This window comes from Eumetopias jubatus, unplaced genomic scaffold (assembly GCF_037043125.1).
Source record: "Eumetopias jubatus isolate StellerSeaLion01/CBP00866 unplaced genomic scaffold, mEumJub1_p1.0 scaffold_4, whole genome shotgun sequence".
Taxonomy (NCBI): Eukaryota; Metazoa; Chordata; class Mammalia; order Carnivora; family Otariidae; genus Eumetopias; species Eumetopias jubatus.
The window spans coordinates 83,876,207-83,896,093 of NW_028274810.1; the positions used below are offsets into that span (position 1 = coordinate 83,876,207).

General features: G+C 59.4%; 1 protein-coding gene across 1 annotated transcript in view; it reads left to right on the forward strand.

Moving 5' to 3' along the window:
• SDC3 (syndecan 3) overlaps positions 1-19,301 on the forward strand; it is a 33,534-nt gene extending 14,233 nt beyond the window's left edge. Inside the window, exons 4-9 of the mRNA XM_028113589.2 lie at positions 7,288-7,370; positions 7,453-7,515; positions 13,955-14,072; positions 15,711-16,324; positions 18,003-18,294; positions 19,135-19,301. Coding sequence (XP_027969390.2) covers positions 7,288-7,370; positions 7,453-7,515; positions 13,955-14,072; positions 15,711-16,324; positions 18,003-18,294; positions 19,135-19,301 — 1,337 coding nt within the window. The remainder of the gene's footprint in view (positions 1-7,287; positions 7,371-7,452; positions 7,516-13,954; positions 14,073-15,710; positions 16,325-18,002; positions 18,295-19,134) is intronic.
• Positions 19,302-19,887: the final 586 nt, after the last annotated feature.

The following is a 19,887-nucleotide window of genomic DNA, read 5'->3' on the forward strand; positions in this document are numbered from 1 at the left end:
AGGGACAGAGAAGGTGCGGAGCGGTGGACTGGAGCAGGGCACTGAGTGGGGGCAAGCTTCGTACCTGAGTTCAGCCTGGTAGGGGTGTACGGGGGATATGGAGCACCTGTCAGGCACAGGCCCGGCCCGCAGGATGGATGGGCCGCTGCGTGGAGAGTAGAGCGTGGAAACCAGCGGCCGGGGGTGGGGAGGGGGGAGCTGGTGGCTGCCGGCTGAGATAGGCAGGGGCTGGCGCCTGGGAGCCTAGTGGAGCGTGGCACAGGGTGAGGGGTGGGGGCAGGGTACAGACAGACTTGTCTTTAGCTACCGAGGGGCTTTACCACGGGGCCCCGCCCCCATTCCTGCCCCCTTTCCTGGCAAGGCCACAGACTATGACGCCTCTCCCTGAGGGCAACCAAGGGCCAGCCGCACGGACTGAGGGCACCGCAGAACCCCTGATGCCGGAGGCGGGGGCAGTGGCAGAGAGGGGTGGAGAGGGGCCAGCCTGAGTTTGGAGCTGCCTCACCTTCTCTTGGGGTCACTCTGGGCCAGGCTTGCCCCCTCCCAATGGTCCCACCTGACAAAGTGGCCTTTGACAAGCACAGGGGAGGCAGTCGTGGTGCTGGGCCTCTCCCACTTGCGGTCTGCAGAGTCAATGTTTGCCCTTTTGGGTGAGGGGGCGGGGGGCTGGGGAAGCTTCACCTGGGGTGTGGTTGGGGGATATGCCACGGGAAGGGAGGTGAGCCGGGGGAGAGCTTACCTCCCCTCCATCTGAGTATTTGAGTTTGGGCTCTGCTGTGTGACCCTGGGCAAATTCCTTACCCTCTCTGAGCCGCAGTCTCACATTCACTGTTTTGTTACCCCCCCACCAAACAACAGCTTTATTGAGTTTTGACTCACGTACTATACAATCCACCCATCTAAAGCATCTAATTCGGTGGGTTTTAGTATATTTACAGAGTTGTACAGCCATCCCCAATTTCGTACATTTTTCTCACCCCAAAAGTCTGTCCCTTTTAGCAGTCACTCCCCATCTGCCCCCAGCCCCCCAGCCCTACGCCATCTCTTCTCCTTTCTTTCTCTGCGGATCTGCCTTGTGCAGTCAGTGTGGGCCGCGTCCACACTGTGTGGTCTTCTGCGGCTGACTTCTTCCACCCGCTGTAACGTTTCCAGGCTTCATCGTGGGGCAGCAGGTGCTGGGACCTCAGGGCTTGCTTTGTGGTGTAGTATTCCGTTGTGTGGACGTGCCATCTCTTACTTATCTCGTCAGCGGATGGACACCTGGCTCGGTTCCACTTTTTGCCTATCATGAATAAGGCGGCTATGTTTTGTTTTTTTTTTTTAAACTTACGTGGACACATGTTTTCCCTTCCCTCGAATGCACGGCCCGGGCGTAGAATTCCTGGCTTGTTCGCGACTCTCCGTGTAACCTTTTGCGGAGCTGCCGGGCCCTTTGCCCCTGTGGCCGCCTCACGAGGCTCCGACTACTCCGTCTTCCCCCCGACACCTGTTCTCTTGTGACCCTGGTCACCTTCATTCCTGCATCCATCTATCCCTCAGGTATTTATGGAGCGTCTATATTTGACAAGGCAGGGTGCTCACCGCAAAAGTCGGGGGAGAATGGGTCCCTCGAGGAGCTGTTCAGATTCGGCGGCACAAGATTTTTAAAAACCTCCGTGTGTTTAGTGACAGGAGATAAAGATGATCACGGGTAGAAGCTGGGGGTGGTCGGGAATCACGGGGCCCCCTGAGAGCTGAGGAAAAGAGAAAGCAGTCTGTGTGTGCTGGCTACTTACCGTATGTCAGAGCCCAGTGCTTCAGTCTTCAGGACCCTCTGGGCTGTGTTGTCCCGTTTGCAGATGGGAAGACTGGGGTTCAGGCCAGGCAGTGGCCCCCGGGTCACCCAGCTGAGAAGTAGCTGGGCTTTGGGCCAAGAACCTGTTTGGATAATCTCATTTCATCTTCCCAACCCTTTGAGGTTGGTACTGTTATTATGTCCATTTTGTAGGGAGGAAATAAGCTCAGAGAGGGGGAGATACTTGCTCAGGGTCACACAGCTCCAGAGGGCCAGGGCTGGGATCTGGACCCCAGCAGTCTAGCTTCAGAGCCCCTGCTTCCTGCCAGGCCCTGCCTATCTCCCGGGACTCAGGAGAGGAGGGTGAGAGCCCCCGCCCTTTCCCGATCAAACCCACAGTCTCACAGAGTGTCATCTTGGGCTGGAGGCAAGTGTGGCCCTCGGCGGGCTTCAGGGGGCTCCTCTACCTGCTCTTCCCCCAGTGTTTTGGTCTGATTCCTTGCTCTGTGCCTCACCTTTCCACGTGGGCCCTGGTGCTGGTGGGCCCCCATGGCTCACTCCCCGAGTCTGGCTCGTTCCATCCCTTGAAGTGGATCAGCTCCGAAGCCAGTGGGAGAGCTCAGGGCTGGGGGTGGGGAGTCGAATCTCCACCACGTGTGAGTTCCTGCTAGGTTATAAATAACCTAGCAAATGGGATGGTGAGGGGGACCACAGCCCGATTCCTCAAGGAGGCTGGGCTTGGACGCACACACAGATGGGGACACTTTGGGGGTGTGTGTGCGTGTTGTGCGTCCTCAGGCTGTATGCTGGCATGTGCCTGAGAAGCTTTGGGGAGGGTGTCAGAGCTGTAAGGCTTCCCAGGACAGCTGGAAGGGCTGGGCCTGCCCTGGGCTGATTCCAGGGTCTGTTCAGTGTCCTGGAGGAGACCTGGGGGCCACCTGGCTTCAGGGGCCCCCCAAGATCAGGCTGAGGATCCCTCTGCCCCTTGGGCTCGGCTTCTTCCTTCCGGTCCTGTGAGCATGAGAACCAGACACAGGGCCCTGGGTCCTCTCTGTGCCCGCCCCTCCCCCAGCCCCTTCCCTACTGCCAGGCCCCATTTCCCCCTGCCCGGCCACCCCTCAGCTCCATCCTGACTGGACTCTCCACCTGAGTTCTCTGTGACCTCTAGTAAGTCGCCTGGCCTGTCTACGGGGTATGGAGGATCATTTCGCCTGGCTCCTTGTAAGGAGCCTGGCGTTCAGCAGGTGCTCAGGAAATGCTCCTTTCCCCGCAACCCGGGCCTGCTTGTAAAGTGGCTGGAATTGTAGGCTCCACTGGGAGCCTGCTAATCTGCAGGTTTTTGCATGTAATTTGCAGAGTCATTTTATGAAAAAAATATGCTGGGATCAGTCTCAGTTTCTCATCCTTCCTCTCAGCTTTAGCTGGAGTCCTCCCGGCTGGATTTTGGAAGGACCAGAGAGAAGCTTTGTAAACCCCCCTGGTTTTATACATGGGGAGACTGAAGCCAGAGGCCAGGGCCTCCCGCAGGATCACACAGTGACTGGGGGCAGGAAGGGGGTGCCGTGGGGCTGTTAAGGGTGATCCCATTCCCAGTGATCATTGAACAAATATGGAGGCTGACTGTGTCCCAGAGATATTCTGGGTCCTGGGAACACAGGAGTGGCCTCGCTGGACCCAGTCACCGTCCCCAGGAGCTGTTGCAGGGGGAGATAGACATTAAACGAGAAAGTCAATAAGCGAAATTTGCAGGCACTGGTAAACTGGGAGACAGCCTTGGCGTTGATGGAGTGACTGGGTGTGTTGGGAGGTAATTCGGGTGGATTTAGTGGTCTGGGGTCCCTCTCTGAGGAGCTGAGTTTTGAGTTGGGACACCGTGTTGCATCTAGCACCTCCTAACTGCCCAGTCCCCGCTCGGCACATCACAATGGGCGTCTCTGTGTGGGGAATCATGATCCCCATTTCATAGGAGGGCACACTGAGGCCCCGTGAGGTGAAGGTGCTTGACCAGCGTTCTCTGGAAGCTGGGACTGGAACATCTGACCTCACACCGGGTTGCTCGTCGGAGGTCTGTGGGCCCCGGGAGTGGGCAGGCCCTCACCTTGATTGCCGGCAGGGCTGTTTGCAGAGCCCGGAGACTCAGTCCGAGGCAGCTGCTGGTGAGTCACGGGGTGGTGGGTGGGGCTGCTCACCTGAGCCATCTATCAGGGGAGGACTTGTCCTTCATTTCTACTGATTCCCAGACATTAGGTCAATCTGTCCGTCTGTTGGTGTCTGTACAGGATACTGTCAGGGGTGGGGCTGGTGTGGTCCCACCTGGTGGGGCAGGCTAGTGAGGGCTGGGAGCAGGTGTGCACTACAGTACAAAGAGTATGGTCTTGGGGGTTCAGCTGATCCTGGGTTCAAATCTGGCCCCACTGCTGCGTGACTTTGAGCCAGCTACTTCACCTCTCTGGACTCTGATATGCCCATCTGCGAAATGCGGAGAATAATCCCTCACTGGGAAGATGTCTGTGAGCAGAAGTGAGGCAAGGTGCATAGAGAGAGCCTGGCACAGAGTGAGGGCTCCCTCCGTGGTAACTAACTGTTGCTCGGGATAAGGGGTGGAATGGCCCCAGGCCTCTCCTGGAAGAACACCCAGTGAAATGAGTATCACGTCACAAACTGGGATCTCTGCTTGTAGTCTCGGGGGTTCAGGAATTCCCTGAGTGCAGGATCTGGTGTCAGTGAGGCCAGGGTTCAAGTCCCCTTCTGGTAGCCTAACAGCCCCGTTCTCATTGTAGATGGGGATAGTAGTGTCTGTGTCCCGAGTGGGTTCAGTGAGATTTGGTAGAAGGGGGGGGCCCGTTCAAGTGGAGCATGGTTGGTGGCCCCTCTTCCCTGGTAAATGACAAAATGATGGAGGTAGTCCCCAAGAAGGGCCTTCCTAATTTGGACCAGTCAGGTGGTTGGCGTGTGGAGGCCTCCCAGAGGAGGCATGTTTTGAGCTAACTGAGCTTCACGAGGACAGACTTGTCCTGTTGATCGTAGGACCCTACGTTCCTAGAATTGTGCCTGGCACACAGTAGGTGCTTCCTAAATCCTGCTTGTAGATCGAGGAGGTGCTGACCAAGGTGGAGGTGGGGAAGAGGGTTCCCTTCAGAGGCAGGGACAGCATGGGGCAGGCCTGAGAGTGCCCCACCGTCCCCAGCACCGTGAAGGGTTTAGTGTGGGGGGAACAAGAGGGGAGGGTGGGCCACTGGCGGAGTAGGCTGCTGAGTCTGGAAATGGGGCCTCAGTGGGTAGTCCTGCTTTGAGGCACCAGCTTGGGGACAGGAATAAATGAGCAGTGTGAGTCAGGATGGCCAGGAGGGTGACACTCAAAGGCAGGTGGCTGGGGTTGACAGAGTGGTGACAGGGGTGACCCAGCCCTGGGTTGAGGAGGGGGCTGCTTTTCCCAGGGTCTCAGCGGAGGCCACATGGTAGGCAGCCGTTCGGTGGCCAGCCTGCACCCCCAACTAGGACAGACAGGAACGACAGCCCAGGACCTGGGCTGGCAGGAGAAGAGAGTGGGTGGGTGAGGTGTCTGGGCCAGCAGGCCACCAGACCTTTCCAGGCCTGGGGAGGGAGCTGGGCGCCGCCACGCCAGCCCGTCTGTGGCCAGGTGTGCTGTGCAGGCCCTGCCAGCCCCCCTCAGGCTCTTGTGTTGTTCTCTTCTGTTCTGCATGTCCCTCTATCTGCCCGTGAGCTTCCTCCAGGAGAAGGTTTCCGGTGGGCTCTCTGCAGAATGAAGGCGCCCAGGAGTTTCACAGACCAGAGAACGGCAGGGATGGGGGTGCAGAAAGAACGTGCTATTTCTAATCGTAAAAGTACTCTGGGGGCGCCTGGGTGGCTCAGTGGGTAGAGCGTACAACTCTTGGTTTCCGCTCAGGGTGGGGGGATGGAGCCCCGCGTGGGGCTCTGCGCTCAGTGGGGAGTCTGCTTGAGATTCTCTCCCTCTGCCCCCCCCCCAAAATACATCTTAAAAAAAAAGTACTCTGAGTTTATTATAGAAAACTTGGAAAATACAGACAGGTCCTGAGAGAAAGAAATGAAAAACTGTCTGTCATCCCACCACCCAGAGTCTCTGGAAAGCTTTAGTAGGATTCAGTGTTAAGAAATTCACTTTGGGGACGCCTGGGTGGCTCAGTTGGTTAAGCGACTGCCTTCGGCTCAGGTCATGATCCCAGGGTCCTGGGATCAAGCCCCGCGTTGGGCTTCTTGCTCAGCAGGGAGCCTGCTTCTCCCTCTCCCACTCCCCCTGCTTGTGTTCCCTCTCACGCTGTCTCTCTCTCTCTCTCTCTGTCAAATAAATAAATAAAAATCTTAAAAAAAAAAGAAAAATTCACTTTGGTGGGGAGTTTGTTAAAGCAGGATCACGTTCTCTATTTTTTTGTAACCTCTTTCTAAACTTAACGATAATACTAGCATTGATAGCCAGTGTTTATTGAGCAGTTGGTTAATGTGGGGGAGTCTCCTGTGAACCCGCGAGGTGGATTTTATCTTTGTTTACCAGGAGAACCAGGCCGAGAGAGTTAAGTACCTACCCAAGGTCACCCAGGTATTGAGAGACAGAACCATCTGTACAATCCTCCCAGCAGCGTAGCTGTATGTCCCACCTCCTGACAAGTGATGCGTGCATTTCCCCGGGTCCTGAAATAGTCTTTGAAACAAGTGAAAAATGGAAGCCTTCTGTTAGCCAGTCATGCCTTTTAATGACCGGATAGAAGAGAGCGTGGGTTTGTGAAAACACAATTATTGAGAGCTGTGTCGTATTCCATGTTGCGGTTATGCCTTAGCTTACTGAACTAGTCCTCTGTTGCTCGGAATGTTGGCGATTTCCGCTTTTTCTCTTACAAATAACATTGCCCTGGATCTCTTCGACCCGAGGACCGGCTGCTTGGCTGGCCCGCGGTGTCGGAATCAGACAGGCCCTTAGAGCACCAAGCTCCACTGGTGGTTTTGCAAATGAGGAAGTACGGAGAAGGAGAAGGGGGCTTGTCTAGCTCGCAGAACCAGGCAGGTCTCAGCAGCAGGGAGCTGGGAGTGGCTCGCTCCCTGCGGGGGGGGGGGGGGGGGGGGGGGCGGCAGGGGGTGTGGATTGGAGGGGCAGTGCTGCCCAGGGGCAGGGGGTTCCAGGGAGGAGGTGGTGGGAGCGCAGCAGGGCTGGGTAGTGGACGAGGCGAGGAGCTGATAGTGGACTCTGGGCGTGTGGTGGGGAAGGCTCTGCTGCCAGGATGCCCTTGGCAGAGCACTTGGCTGAGATGGGATGGGCCCACAAGGGTGTGTCCTGCCCTCTGAGAGCCTCGGACCTCGCAGGAGCCTGGAGCAGGAGCCTGGAGCTGGGTGTCTGGAAGAAGGGCGCTGGGAGGGTGTGTCCGTGACAGTGTGTGCCTCTGGGCTTTGCTGACTGTCGAGTTCATCCTGGGCCTTCTCTGCTCCTCCCCCAGGCCCTTCTGCCCTCTGGCACTGGGGCCCTGTGGCCTTTTCCCCAGCAGATGCCGCCTTCGTGCCCCTCACCCCTCCAGCAGCAAGTGAATGTGGCGGGTGCTGGATTCCCAGCCAGGGCAGCTGTGGACGGGTGGGGGCTGGGGACCGAGACGTCCCCCGTTCCCGGGCCCGGCTCTCCTTTGTGTCGCCCCCTTGGCTGTCCCGCTGCCCAGAGCCTGGCCCCGGCCCACATTCCTGCGGTGACGCTCTGGGTCTCCGGGTTGGAGCTGGTGAGCGTGAGGGGCACTGAGTTCTCACAGAACTGAGGGCCTTTTGGGGACAGGGACTGGTGGGGATCCAGAGGGCTCTGCTGAGACCACCCTGCTTCCACGAGCTAGTGGTTACGTCACCGTGTGTCTTTGGACAAATCACTTCACTTCCCCCAGTGCTGCTGGGCAGACTCATTCCCCACCGCCCACCCCTCTAATCAGGGGATGATGCAAGTCTTTCCCCGCTCTGAGCATCAGTTTTCACATCTGTAAGAAGGAAGAGTGGAACTCAGTGAGCACTCAGGCCTGGTTTAGCCTTGAGGTAAGGACTGAGGTGGGAAACGTGCCGGGGTAAGGCTGAGCAATGGGTATTGTACGTCACCTGTGTAATTAGTGTCCCTCTTTAACCAAAGAGAGGCTCAGAGAGGTTAAGTAACTTGCCCAGAGTCACCCAGCAGGTAAGCCGAGCTGAACTTGAACCCAAGACTCTGTGAATCTAAAGCTGGGCTCCCAACCCCTGCTCGCATTGCCTCCAGTCACCAAGAGAGTGGCGCCTGAGTCTGGCTCACACAGGGAAGGAAACTTGGGCAGAATTAATTATTCCTGATTTTATTCTTAGCTTCTGCAGCATGATTAGCAGTGCACGGGGGTGCTGGGCTCTGGCCCCCTGCCAGCTGACCTAATTTGTGTGTCTGTGTCTGTAACCGCCCTTTCTCCCCGCTCATCCAACCTCTCTTTCTCTCTACACGCTCCCCTGCTGTGTGGCCTTGGCAATGCTTCTTAACCTCTCTGGGCATTAGTAGCCTTGTCTGTAGCGTGGGTGTAATCATCCTGATTCTATTTTCCACCATGAGGATGATAAGGCTTAAAGGACATAAAATCTTCGGGAAGGATAACAGAAGGATTAGCATATAATTAACAATAATTGCAGCTGTGTTGATTTATTCAGCTCTGCGTGTTGTGTCCTGTGCTCAGTCCGTTACCTGTATGATACTGTTTGATGCTCATAGCAACTGTAGGAGCTACACACTATTATCAGCGCCCCCATTTTACAGATGAGAAAGCTGAGGTGAGAGATTCAGAGACTTGCCTGGTATCCTCCGAGTAGTAAGGGAGGTGCTGATCCATTCTGGCTTAACCTCTATGCTATCCTATTGCTCAGAGAAGGCTCGCGATAGGGACGGGCAGGTGATAGGAGCTGGGCACGAGTGACCCCAGACTTCTGGTCTGGGTAGGAGCCTCCCTGGCTTTCTCCCTGAATGCACACCCTGCACTCGGAGCGAGTGGCTGCAGATGTGCGGAGACATCCCCGAAGTCCACCTGATTTGGGTCCCTCACCCTGCCTAGCTGCTCTAAGATTCTGGAGAGGATTGGGTGGGCGTGAGTCGTGGTGAGGGGCACCCTCTGATCGCCATGGGAGCCTCTGGTGCCTCTTTGGGGGAAGCTGTGGGTCAAGATGGGGTGGCATCGAGGAAAAATGGCAGGGGTGTGGTAGCCCTGGGAAGGGGGCCATGTCTCTCCCCAGTGCTGTGTGTGTTTGTTTGTACCCACGAGGAAAACATGCATGGTGCATGCGTGTGCGTGTGCGTGCGTGTGTGTGTGTGTGTGTGTGTGTAGGAGACTGAGGGTTGCAGGTGTTAGGGGCCTGCTGGTGGGCATCTGGGAGTGGGGCATAGGATGATGCAGTGGGTCCTCTTCGGAGCACATGGCTGGAGTGGGGTCTGGGAGCACAAGGTGTGTTTGCTGTGCGCTAGGGTGTGGGGACAGTGCCCGGACATTGGTGTGTGTGGAGGGCTGGATGGGGGGGTTCTGGACAGCGGTGGGAGGTTCCGAGCTGAGGCCACGCAGGGAGGGAGTGGGGCTGTGGGGCACAGGTGGAGGCTGAGCCGTGGGTTGGGGAGCCCAGACCTTCCCCAGCTGCTCCGGGAGCCTCTGGTTGGGCTCCTGGGATGGGCGGTGGCAGGAAGCAGGAGAGTCAGGGGCTTCCGCAGCGGACCTGCTGGCTGCTTGCACCTCCCGTCGGTGTGGTGGGTGTGGGACACGCGAGCGAGAGCGCGAGCGAGAGCGGAGGTCATGTACAGCCCGTGAGGTCTGTGGCCCTGCCGTGGGGAATGTGTGCAGGGATGTGTGATTTAGGGAACATGCTTGGGCATGGGGATGGGTTGGCGTGTGCCCTGGGTGAGGTGGGAGCCACTGTGTGGTTAGATTATGCTGAAGCCTGTGTGGGGTGTGTTGTCTATGAGCTGAGGTGGCACGCAGGTTGGGGCCAGTGAACGTTGCTCAGGATTGTGTGTGTGCTGGGGTCTGTGTATACCTGCGTGTCTCTGGGGCACAGCGGGGTGTGTGTGCGTGAGGATGCGGCCTGGACTGCCTGCTTGCTGCAGTGTGTGGGGGTGTTAGGCATGTGGATGGGTTTATCAAACTGGGGGGGGTTGTGAGTTTCCCTGGAGGTGGGGCGCAGTGAGGGGTAGGGGCAGGCCACAGGGTCCTGGGGCCTTCGGATTCAGTGCTCCTTTAAGGAATGGCTTGGATAATTATGCTAATTATGCATGGAATTATGCAAATAGAGAGGTCGTTTGGGGGTCGAAGGCGAAGGCTGTTGTCACCATCCTCCTCTGGCACTTTGTGACTTAGGAGGCTTTCCCTGCCCCCATCTCTCCTCTTGGCTCCTCTTGGTCCCCTGGGAGCTGCAACCCCCAGCACCCCTGCAGTGTTCCTGGGAGGCCCCGCTGAGCCCCTGCCCCCCAGCTGGCCCAGGGAGGGGTCAGGCTGGCCCTCAGCTGGCTTTGGGGGGAGGACTGGGCAAGATGGCATCCCCCACCCCACAGGTTAAGCTTCCCGGCGGCGGGGGGGGAGTTCAGGGGTGACTAGGCTGTTGACCATCCCTCCTTCCATCTCATCTGGAGGCCGCTTATTATTCAGAAAGGATGTTCTCTTGGATGCAGGTTTGGAAAATCACTGAGGTGGCCCCTTCCCCAGCTTTGTCTGATGAGCATGAGGCTAAATTAAGATGTGAGAGAGTTCTCTCCCTCTGCCTCCCACTCTCGCCTTCTCTGCTTTCTCTCCCTCAGAGTCCTCCCTGCGCTGCTCCTGCCCCATCCCCCCTGTGCCCCTCTGACCCCTGGCTTCCCTCTGCCCTGCGTCTCTGCCCCCTCCCCCCGCATCCTCTCTGTTCTTCCATGATCTTTCCCTCTCCTGCCCCCACCACATCTCTGTGGGGAGCTGGAGCTCCTGGTCCTTAGCATGGAGGAGATGGTCGCCATGGTAACGGTTGTCATGTCGATGGCTACTGAGCTAGGGATGAATAGTATCTAGGTGAGAGCTACCTGAGTGGAGGCTGATGGGTTCACAGGAGGCTCCATGCTTGTCTCTGAGCCTCAGAGCTGCACAGTGTGCGCCCCCACCCTGTGCCTGCCCCCCTCCCCGTGCATGCACCTGTTTGTACCCAAAGGCATGCCAACACAAGATGCCTCTCTCTGGCTGCCTTGAGGTGCCTGTGTATCAGGGTGTGTCTCTGTATGTTCTTTCTCTGTCTCTGGACGTGTCATTTCAAGAGTCTGTGGCTTTGGGGGGAGTCTTTGGATTCGTGTAGGCCCTGCCAGGAGCTGATCGTTAGGGGCTGTTGTATGGCAGGGGCCACTGAGGAATCATGTGGATTCCCTGTTTTGGCTCCCACATTTACTCCAGTTTGGGGGTCCCCAGGGACCTCAGACTTCTTAGAACCCCTCCTCCCAGCTAGAGGTCTCTCAGCTACTCCCTGGCCTTTCTGGAAGGATGGAAACACCGTGAAGGTGACGTCGCCCACAAATGGGAGTCTGATCACTGGTCCCTGCTCAGTCCCTATCCTGCTGTGTGGCCCTGAGCAGGAATTGCCCGTCTCTGGCTCCTGGCTGCTTGCCTGAGAATTGCACAGAACGTCTCCAAGGGACTCCAGCTTGGCTGGTGGTGCAGGGAGCCTTCCATCTCCCTCGTCTGGGGTCCTGGGATTTGCTCTTCCGGGTAGTGGGGGCAGAGATGGGGGCGGGGGCAAGTTGGATGAGAGCCGCTCTGAGCTCCTGGAATGTCTAAAACCGAGAAAGACCCAGCAATTAGTCACGGGAGCAATTACACTCATTGTTCCGCTCCATGACTCACTGGTAGCAAGTAAATACTGATTAATTCATTACTTGGTGTGTGTGTGGGGGGGGGGGGGCGGGTAATGGGTAGGGTGGAGGGACAGGGGGAATCTCCTGGCTCGCTGCCCTGGCCTTTTGCCCTGGCTGGCCTGCGTAGGGCTGTGGAGCAGGTGGTCGGGGCTGAGGCACGAAGCCAGGTTTAGGCGCCTCACCCTAGCTGTGTATGAACCCCAGAAGGGGGCCTGTCGGGTGGGTGGGATTGTGAGAGGCTGAGCGCCGCATGCAGCACTGACCCGGGCCCCCCTCCTGCTCACACACCTTTTGTGGTTCCCCACATCGGGCAGACGGTGCGGATGTTTGGACCTTTCCTCAGATCAGCGCTCACCATCTTCTGACGTGTGGTCAGGATGAAAAGTAACCCATTTCCAGGATGAAGTTGTCGGCAGGTCACCGAGAGCCTCCCGTGATGGGGCTTCCCCGGCTGCAGCTCCAGCCTGCCCCTACTCCGTCCCTGCCCCAGGAATTAGTCCCATCTTCCAGCTCAACTGTTCCTTAATAGATACTTCCTGAATACCTACTATGTGCCAGGCAAGGTCCTGCCTGCATCCTTCAAGGTGTAGTTCGGTGGGGTGGGCAGTCACCGAGTGGGGACACATGCAAGCAGCGGTGATAGGTGCGCATTCAGAAGCACAGGATCCTCTGAAAGATCAGAGCAGGGGGGCTTCTCGGCAGAAGTGACAGGGGCCGTCAAGGTCGGCTGGGCAAAAGTTGGGAGGGTACGGGGCTGAGAAGGAAGAGTGTTCTGGGTGGAGGGAACAGCATGAGTGACAAGAGAGATCAGATTCCAGGAACAGAGAGCCGCCAGCGGGGCTGGAACCCAGCAAGTGGAAGGGTGCAGAGGGACCCTGGGTGAGAGCCCAGGTTGCACCTCCCCACCTCGGAGCCTGTGCTTACTCCCTTCCCTCTGCTGGAGATGTCTTTCTCTCTCTTCCGCTTGTTTCAGCCCCTGGTGCTAGTCCTCCAGATCTGGGCCCCAGGCGTCCATCTCCCTTTGCTTGGGAAAGCTGTCAGGGGCAGGGATTGGCTTGGCCCAGCCTGGAGCCAGGGTCAAAGGTGTGGCAGGGGGTGGGGCCAAGCCTGCCCCTGGGGGTGAGGGTGCCCTCCTGCCTTGCTTGCCTTTGTGCTGGCTCTCAGTGCAGGATTGCCCTGGGGAGGGACAGCCCCAGCTCCAGGAGGAGTCTTAGGCCAGATGAGCTGGACCCTTGAGAAGCCACTCTTACCCCTTCTGACCCTGTTGAAGTGGAAACAGCCTTCAGGCCCTCAGCTAACTCAGGCATTAAGATGCTTTGTGGGGAGGTGGGCCAACTTCCTGTTTTGGGGAAGACCCAGGGCCAGGGCTTGAGCCTACACTCCCTACTCTCCCTTCACCCCCCGCCCCCAGCCACTCTTACCCAAGGTACTTCCCTCTGAAAGCCCCAAATCTCCCCAAACCCCGTGTCTGTCTGATGGGACTAACTACACAGCGCCTTTGGGATTGCGGGGTCGGAAACTTCGGGTCCCGGGCAGGGTCTGAATCTCATTGTGTCATGTGCTGTCTGGTGACCGGGGGCCGCTGTGTGGGCCTCAGCTCCCTCCTCTGGGGAACGGGGGCCCCGCCTCTGTTCTTGAGGACTGGGTGGGCTCTTGTCTGTGACAGGCACTTTGAGGGTGGGTCTGATGACAGTGGCCACACTGAGAGTCACGCTAACCTGTATGCAACAGGTGCTCGGCACTGCACGTGTGTTAGCCCACTGCGTGCTCACAGCCATGTTACCCCACTGCATGCGCACACCCACGTCAGCCCACTGCGTGCTCACAGCCACGTCAGCCCACTGCGTGCGCACACCCACGTTAGCCCCACTGCGTGCTCACACCCATGTTAGCCCACTGTGCTCACGGCACCCCGAGAAGGCAGGCACTCTTTGCTTATGGGTAATGAGTAAACAGGCAGGGAGAGACTTAGTAATTCACTCTAGGTCACACATGAAGTTAAGTGCTGGAGGCCAGACTCAAAGCCAGCATTCTGGCTCTAAGCCCAGCTCTGGCACCTAGCAGTTCTGATCAGGGCGTGAGGGAGTGGTCTGGTCTGCAGTGGTGGCCATTAGGCAGGAAGATGAGGCTGCTGCCCTGGCCCCCGGGTGGGTGGGAAGTGATAATCAGTCCCGCCCTGGCTCTGTTTGCCCACGTGGTGGCCATACCTGATGCTGTCCCTCATTGCCACTTGGCCCATGAGCGTGTCTGTTGTCCCTCTGGGCCCATCCAGACTGCTGGCCCCAGGTGCTGAGCTCTGTGCCCGACTCTGCCCTCCCCAGGCTCAGCGCTGGCGCAGCGAGAACTTCGAGAGGCCCGTGGATCTCGAGGGCTCTGGGGATGACGACTCCTTCCCCGATGACGAGCTGGATGACCTCTACTCAGGGTCGGGCTCAGGCTGTAAGTACCTCGCCTCTCCTCTCCCCTGTGTGTGGGCAATCCTGTCTGCCCCCAGGGGCCCACGCAGGCTCGCTTCCACGGTGGGGTGCGGGGAGGGGGAGGTCAGGCAAGGGAGGCTCCTGGACCGTGAGCACCGGAAGGGCAGACCACCCTCCTGGGGCTGGAACCAGGGCTTTGAGACCTCAGAGCTCGGGACCCCCTGCTCCCCATGGTTCTGTCTCTGTGAGCCCTGCTCGTGTCTCCCTGCCGACTTCCTGCCCCCGGCAGGGAACACAACACTCCTCGGTAACCCAGGGGACAGTACTGCCCTGACTTCTTGCAGGGACTTAGTAGCCGCGTCTGGGTTGAGTGGCATATCCTCAGTGAGATCATTTGGCTGACTCAGCTTGGGTCAGGGGGCCCCCTCCTGTCCAATCAGCGGTAGCCCAGGGCAGGTTCCGGGAGCCATGGAAAGGGGCAGCTGCCTCCACTGTGCCTGGGACAGCCTGGCCCTGGGAAAGACCAGCAGAGTGGTGCAAAGTGAGGGAGGTGCCCTGAGTTTGAATCCCGGCTTTGCCACCTAACAGCTATACCTCCTTCAGCCACTCCCTCTCTCTGAGGCCCTGTATTCTCACTTGGGGATGATGAGACCAAATATGTCTTCTTAGAGCCTCTGGAAGGCTTCAGCACAAGACGTCAGGGTCTACAACAGAGAAGGAGCTCGAAAAACGGTAGTAGAAAGGGCTGAGTGCTCAGGGCACCTGGCTGGCTCAGTCAGTAGAGTAGGCGACTCTTGATCCGGGGCTTGTGAGTTTGAGCCCCACATTGGGTCTGTGCTGAGATTGGGCCCAAGGAGGGGACAAGGTGGTCTGATGGGATGGTAGGAGATTGCGTGCCACAGCCCTGGCCTCCCATGGTCCCCTGCCTCGAGTCTCCCTGCTTTAGCTTACTCCATGTAAGCCTCTTGCAAGTTAATCTTCGTAAAATCCATCTCTGCTGGGTCATGTCTCTCCTCCTGAACCTTCCTGGCTGCTTGCCACCCCTCCTGTGTCTGCCTGGTCAGGCGCCCCTTCTCTCTCTCCGGCTCTCATCTCCTCCCGGGCCCCTTCATGTGTCCTGGCTCAGAGGCAGCCAGGCTGCTCCAGCATTCCCCTGTAGGAAGGGCTCCTTCCCCGCCTTGCTGTCTCCCTGTGGCCTGTGACTCTGCGGGGAGCTCTGAATGTGCCTGCCACCACGTGCTCATGGTAGGAGGTACCCAGGTCTGACTTCTCCCAGAATGCCACTCCCCTGCTTGCCCCCAGCCTTTAGCAAGGGCTAAAAACCCTGTAGGGCTTTAGTTGACACTTCCTGGGTTCAACCTGCCAGAAGATCCACGCGGTGTGGTCTGGAATAATCACAGAAGACTTCCTGGAAGAGGTGCCCCCCTAGAAGAAATTTTGGCTAAGCAGAGAGCACTTAGGGAACATCCACCAGCCACCAGCCGACTGGTAACCTTTGGCCAGGCTTTACCTTCCTTCTTTCCCTCATTTTGTCCTGGGAAAATTGTGCAGAGTGAGGGTTGGGAGCCCCCCCATCTTGATGGCCATTCCTTACCTGGGGCCCTCATGCCCCGCATGATCACCCAGCTCCCTAGCTCTCTCCTCTCCCCCGCCCCCTCAGACTTCGAGCAGGAGTCGGGCATTGAGACAGCCATGCGGTTCAGCCCGGATGTAGCCATGGCAGTGTCGACCACACCCGCAGTGCTGCCCACCATGGACATCCAGCCTGTGGGCACCCCGTTGGAAGAGCTCCCCTCTGAGCACCCCACCCCAGAGCCGGCCACCAGCCCCCCCGTGGTGACAGAGGTCCCAGGAGAGCCCAGCCAGAGAGCCACCACCATCTCCACTCCCACGGCTACCACGGCCGCCACGACTGCGGAGGCCCTGACTGTGGCCACGGTGCCTGCCACGGTGGCCACTGCCGCCCCCAGCCTCCCCGCGGCCCCCCCTTCCACGGCCACCCCCTCCGTCATAAGGACCACCGGCGTGCAGAGGCTTCTGCCTCTTCCATTGACCACGGCAGCCACGGCCCGGGCCACCACCCCAGCAGCGCCCTCACCTCCCACCACAGTGGCTGTCTTGGACACAGAGGCCCCAACACCCAGGATGGTCAGCACAGCTACCTCCAGGCCAAGGGCCCTTCCCAGGCCAGCTACCACCCAGGAGGCTGACGTCCCCGAGAAGAGCACCTTGCCCCTGGGGACCACTGCCCCTGGACCCACAGAGGTGGCTCAGGTGAGCAGGTGGGGAGAGGAGGGTGGGTCAGGGCCTGGGTGAGGGACGATGCAGCCAGGCAGGAGGGCCCGAGGACCGGGAGGGTCTGTGGATGGGAGAGGGTGAGAGACGCAGGAGGCCGGAGGGCCGGGGCTGGGAGTGAGGCCCGGGCTGAGGACAGAGGTCGAGGTGGCCGGGGATGGAAGGGAGGCCAGGATGCTGGGACAAGGTGCGGATGGGGAAGGGAGTGGGTGAAGCGTGGTGGCGGGGGCGGGCCAGGGGCTCGGGAGATGGGCACCGTGGCGTGGAGTTCTGCCCCTTGGGAGCCTCAGGACCTCGGGAAGTCACTGGTCCTCGCTGGACATCCATTCCCTCGTCTGCGAAGAGGAGGAAATAATAGGAGGTGAACCGTAGTGGGGTGGGAATTGTCCAGTGCCTGAAACAGTGCCTGGCAGCAGTAAGCCAACCAGAAGTTTCCCTACTGTCATTGTTACCCCCGTCGCCATCATTGTGAGTCTGAAGGGGACTGAGAGGGAGGCCGCGGGAGAGGAGAACCCGCAGCTCACGCATGCGGCCTCCTGCCCGGGCTGGGGGCGGGGCGGGGGAGCATGCCATCCCTCAGCCCGCACCCGCTGCTCGGGGTGGCGCTGCCTCTTCGTCCTGCGACAGAGGCGGCTTGGCTGGCGACGGCGGGTCAGTTGGCTTCAGTGGCCAGGGGCGCGCGCATGCGCGCGCGTGTGTGTGTGTAGGGGTGAGGGGTGGAGGGTTGAAGGGAAGAGGGTGAAGATGTCAGGGAGGCCGGGGATGCATGGGATCAAGGAAATGGGAGAAGCAGCCGGGTCCCTGCTGGGCATGCGGGGCGAGGGGGGCAGGTGGCAGCACTGATTGGGATACAGAAGCCCCTTGCCGCCTGCCTCACGGATGAGGGCCGTCGGGGCGGAGCTGCTGCAGGTCAGGGCCAGCCCGGCCGGATGCAGGCCCTGGCCTCAGCTCCCCTGAGCTTCCGGGGCCGCCTGGTGTCTCATGGTTGTCGGCCAGGTGGGAAGGGTATGGAGAGCCCGACGCCAGGCCCAGCATCCAAGCCCTGGGCCCCCATCCACGCGGTGGGAGCTCCCGGGCTGGCCTCCTGGACACACCCCCAGGGGGCGTGATGCTCTGCGGGTGTGCTCTTGGAGTGACCCCCAGGCCGAGGGACTCCCGTCTGCCTCAGGTGCGTGGACGGCGGACCAGGCTGCATCGAGCAGCCCCCAGCCAGCAATTTGGCAGCAGTCTCCCAAGGATGATCGCTAAGGCGGCTAGAGAGAGGGCACAGAGGCGGGCTGGGGTCAGGACGGGGCCCGGGGAGGAGAGGCAGGGTAGTGTGGTGGTCAAAGACACAGCCTCAGGAGCTGGAGAGATTGGGATTCTGGTCCTGCCTCCACCACTTCCTAGCTGTGTGTCCTTGGCAAGTCGCTTCACCTCTCTCAGCCTGTTACCAGCTCTGTAAGTCAGGGGCAATGATTCCTCCTTCCTGGGGACGTCGTGAGGGTCAAATGCCTGTCATGTGTTTTAGCACCGTGCCTGACACGTAGCAAGTGCTTCCTAAGGGTCAGACCCATTGGGGAAGGGGGGTTAGGTGGGGGGCAAGGGGGACGGGCTGCCCCCATGGCAAGAGGTGCACGCAGGCCTGGCTCCTGGGCTCATGCCACCCTCCCCACAGACCCCAACTCCGGAGTCCATCCTGACCACGATCCGGGATGAGCCCGAGGTGCCCGTGAGCGGGGGGCCCAGCGGGGACTTTGAGCTGCCAGAGGAGGAGACCACACAGCCAGACACAGCCAATGAGGTGGTGGCCGTGGGCGGGGCTGCAGCCAAGCCGTCACCTCCACCTGGGACGCTGCCCAAGGGTGCACGCCCAGGCCCCGGCCTCCTGGACAATGCCATCGACTCAGGCAGCTCGGCTGCTCAGCTGCCTCAGAAAAGCATCCTGGAGCGGAAGGAGGTGCTCGTAGGTGAGGCTTGGGGCCCGGGAGGAGCCCGGAGTGAGGCAGCTGATCGGGCCTCAGTTTGACCTCTGGGAACCCAAGAAGAGGTCAGGGCGTGGGTTTCTAGGAACCTCGTTTCCTAGGAGGGAAAGCTGGGGCCTCAACACCCAGACCTGTCCTCTGGTTCCTCCTCTGACCTTCCCCTGTCCCAGGGTGTGACACTGACACCTGCTTCCCTGGGCCATACTGGGCAACCCTTCTGGGACCTCAGCCCCTGGACCCTAATCTCTGACCGCATCCTTTGGCTTGACCTGCCCCCAGCCTTGATGCCCTGGGGACCTGCGTTGGCTGCCTCTCCCGAAGAGTCTCTGGACTCGTGGTCCAGACCCTGCTCCCCACTCAGGAGCAGTGTGGCCTCAGGCAGGTCCTTCAGCTCTCCAGCCTCCCTTTTCCTCATCTGTAGAATGGGGATGGTCATTTTGCACTTCACCCGTCCTCACTGCACATCTGCTTATAAGTTAACTCTTTTTTAAGTAAGTGCTAGGCCCTTCCATAGTTGGGATGTGTTGTAGTTTCTCAGGCACAGTTTTTTGCTTTTCTAATGTCTACGAAACGTCGGGGTGTCTTCCGACTGGTGGCATCGTACACTCCCTTAGAGTGTGTGTGGGCTTCTGTGAGTGTGTGTCAGGCACCCAGAAGGGAGCCAGGCCCTGGCGAGGGGCTGTGAAGGCCGGCCAGGGCTGGGGGTGTTCGAGTTGACTTCACTCCACCCCCCACCTCAGATTCAAGACTCTCAGTCCCCTGCCCAGGCTCTAAGCTTGTCCCGCCCTGTCTTTAGCCCGTGACCTCTGCCTTCTTCTCCCACAGCTGTGATTGTAGGTGGGGTGGTGGGCGCCCTGTTTGCTGCCTTCCTGGTCACGTTACTCATCTACCGCATGAAGAAGAAGGATGAGGGAAGCTACACACTGGAGGAGCCCAAGCAGGCGAGCGTCACGTACCAGAAGCCTGACAAGCAGGAGGAGTTCTACGCCTAGCGGAGCCACAGTGCCTCCCGTAGCTCAGCATCACCCCTCTGCCTAGCCCCTGGCCCGGCCTCGCCAGCCCTGGCCTGGGACTGGGCCTGGAAGGGAGCCTGGCCCCAGTTCATCTCTGCCCGCCCTCCCAAGGTCTGCCCAGACTGCCAGCCTCACACAGACCTTGCCTGAGGACGGGGGCGCTGCCATCTGCCCTCTGCTGTGCCCTTAGGAGCTCATCTCTTATCTCCCCACTCCTCTGTGCCCCCCCCCCCCTCGTGCTCTCCCCACAATCAGCCAGCTCCGGGCCCTCATGTCAGAGGGACAGGAAGAAGGAGGCTGCGGATTGGCTGCTGGGAGAAGGGGTGGGGCTTGACATGGGCTTGAGCCCCACCCTGGCCCCGGTCTCCTCCTGGAGCTAGAGAGACCCTCAGGCTGGTTTCCAGGACAAGCGTTGGGCAGGCTCAGCCCTCGAAATCACTGAGACACTGCAGCCTCTCGCCACTGTCCCAGGGCCCCTCTCTGCCCGGGACAAAGGGTACCTGTTGCCACCAGCCTGGTCTGTCCTGGCCTCTCTCGGGCTGTGGGGTCGTTCTCCCCTCACCCC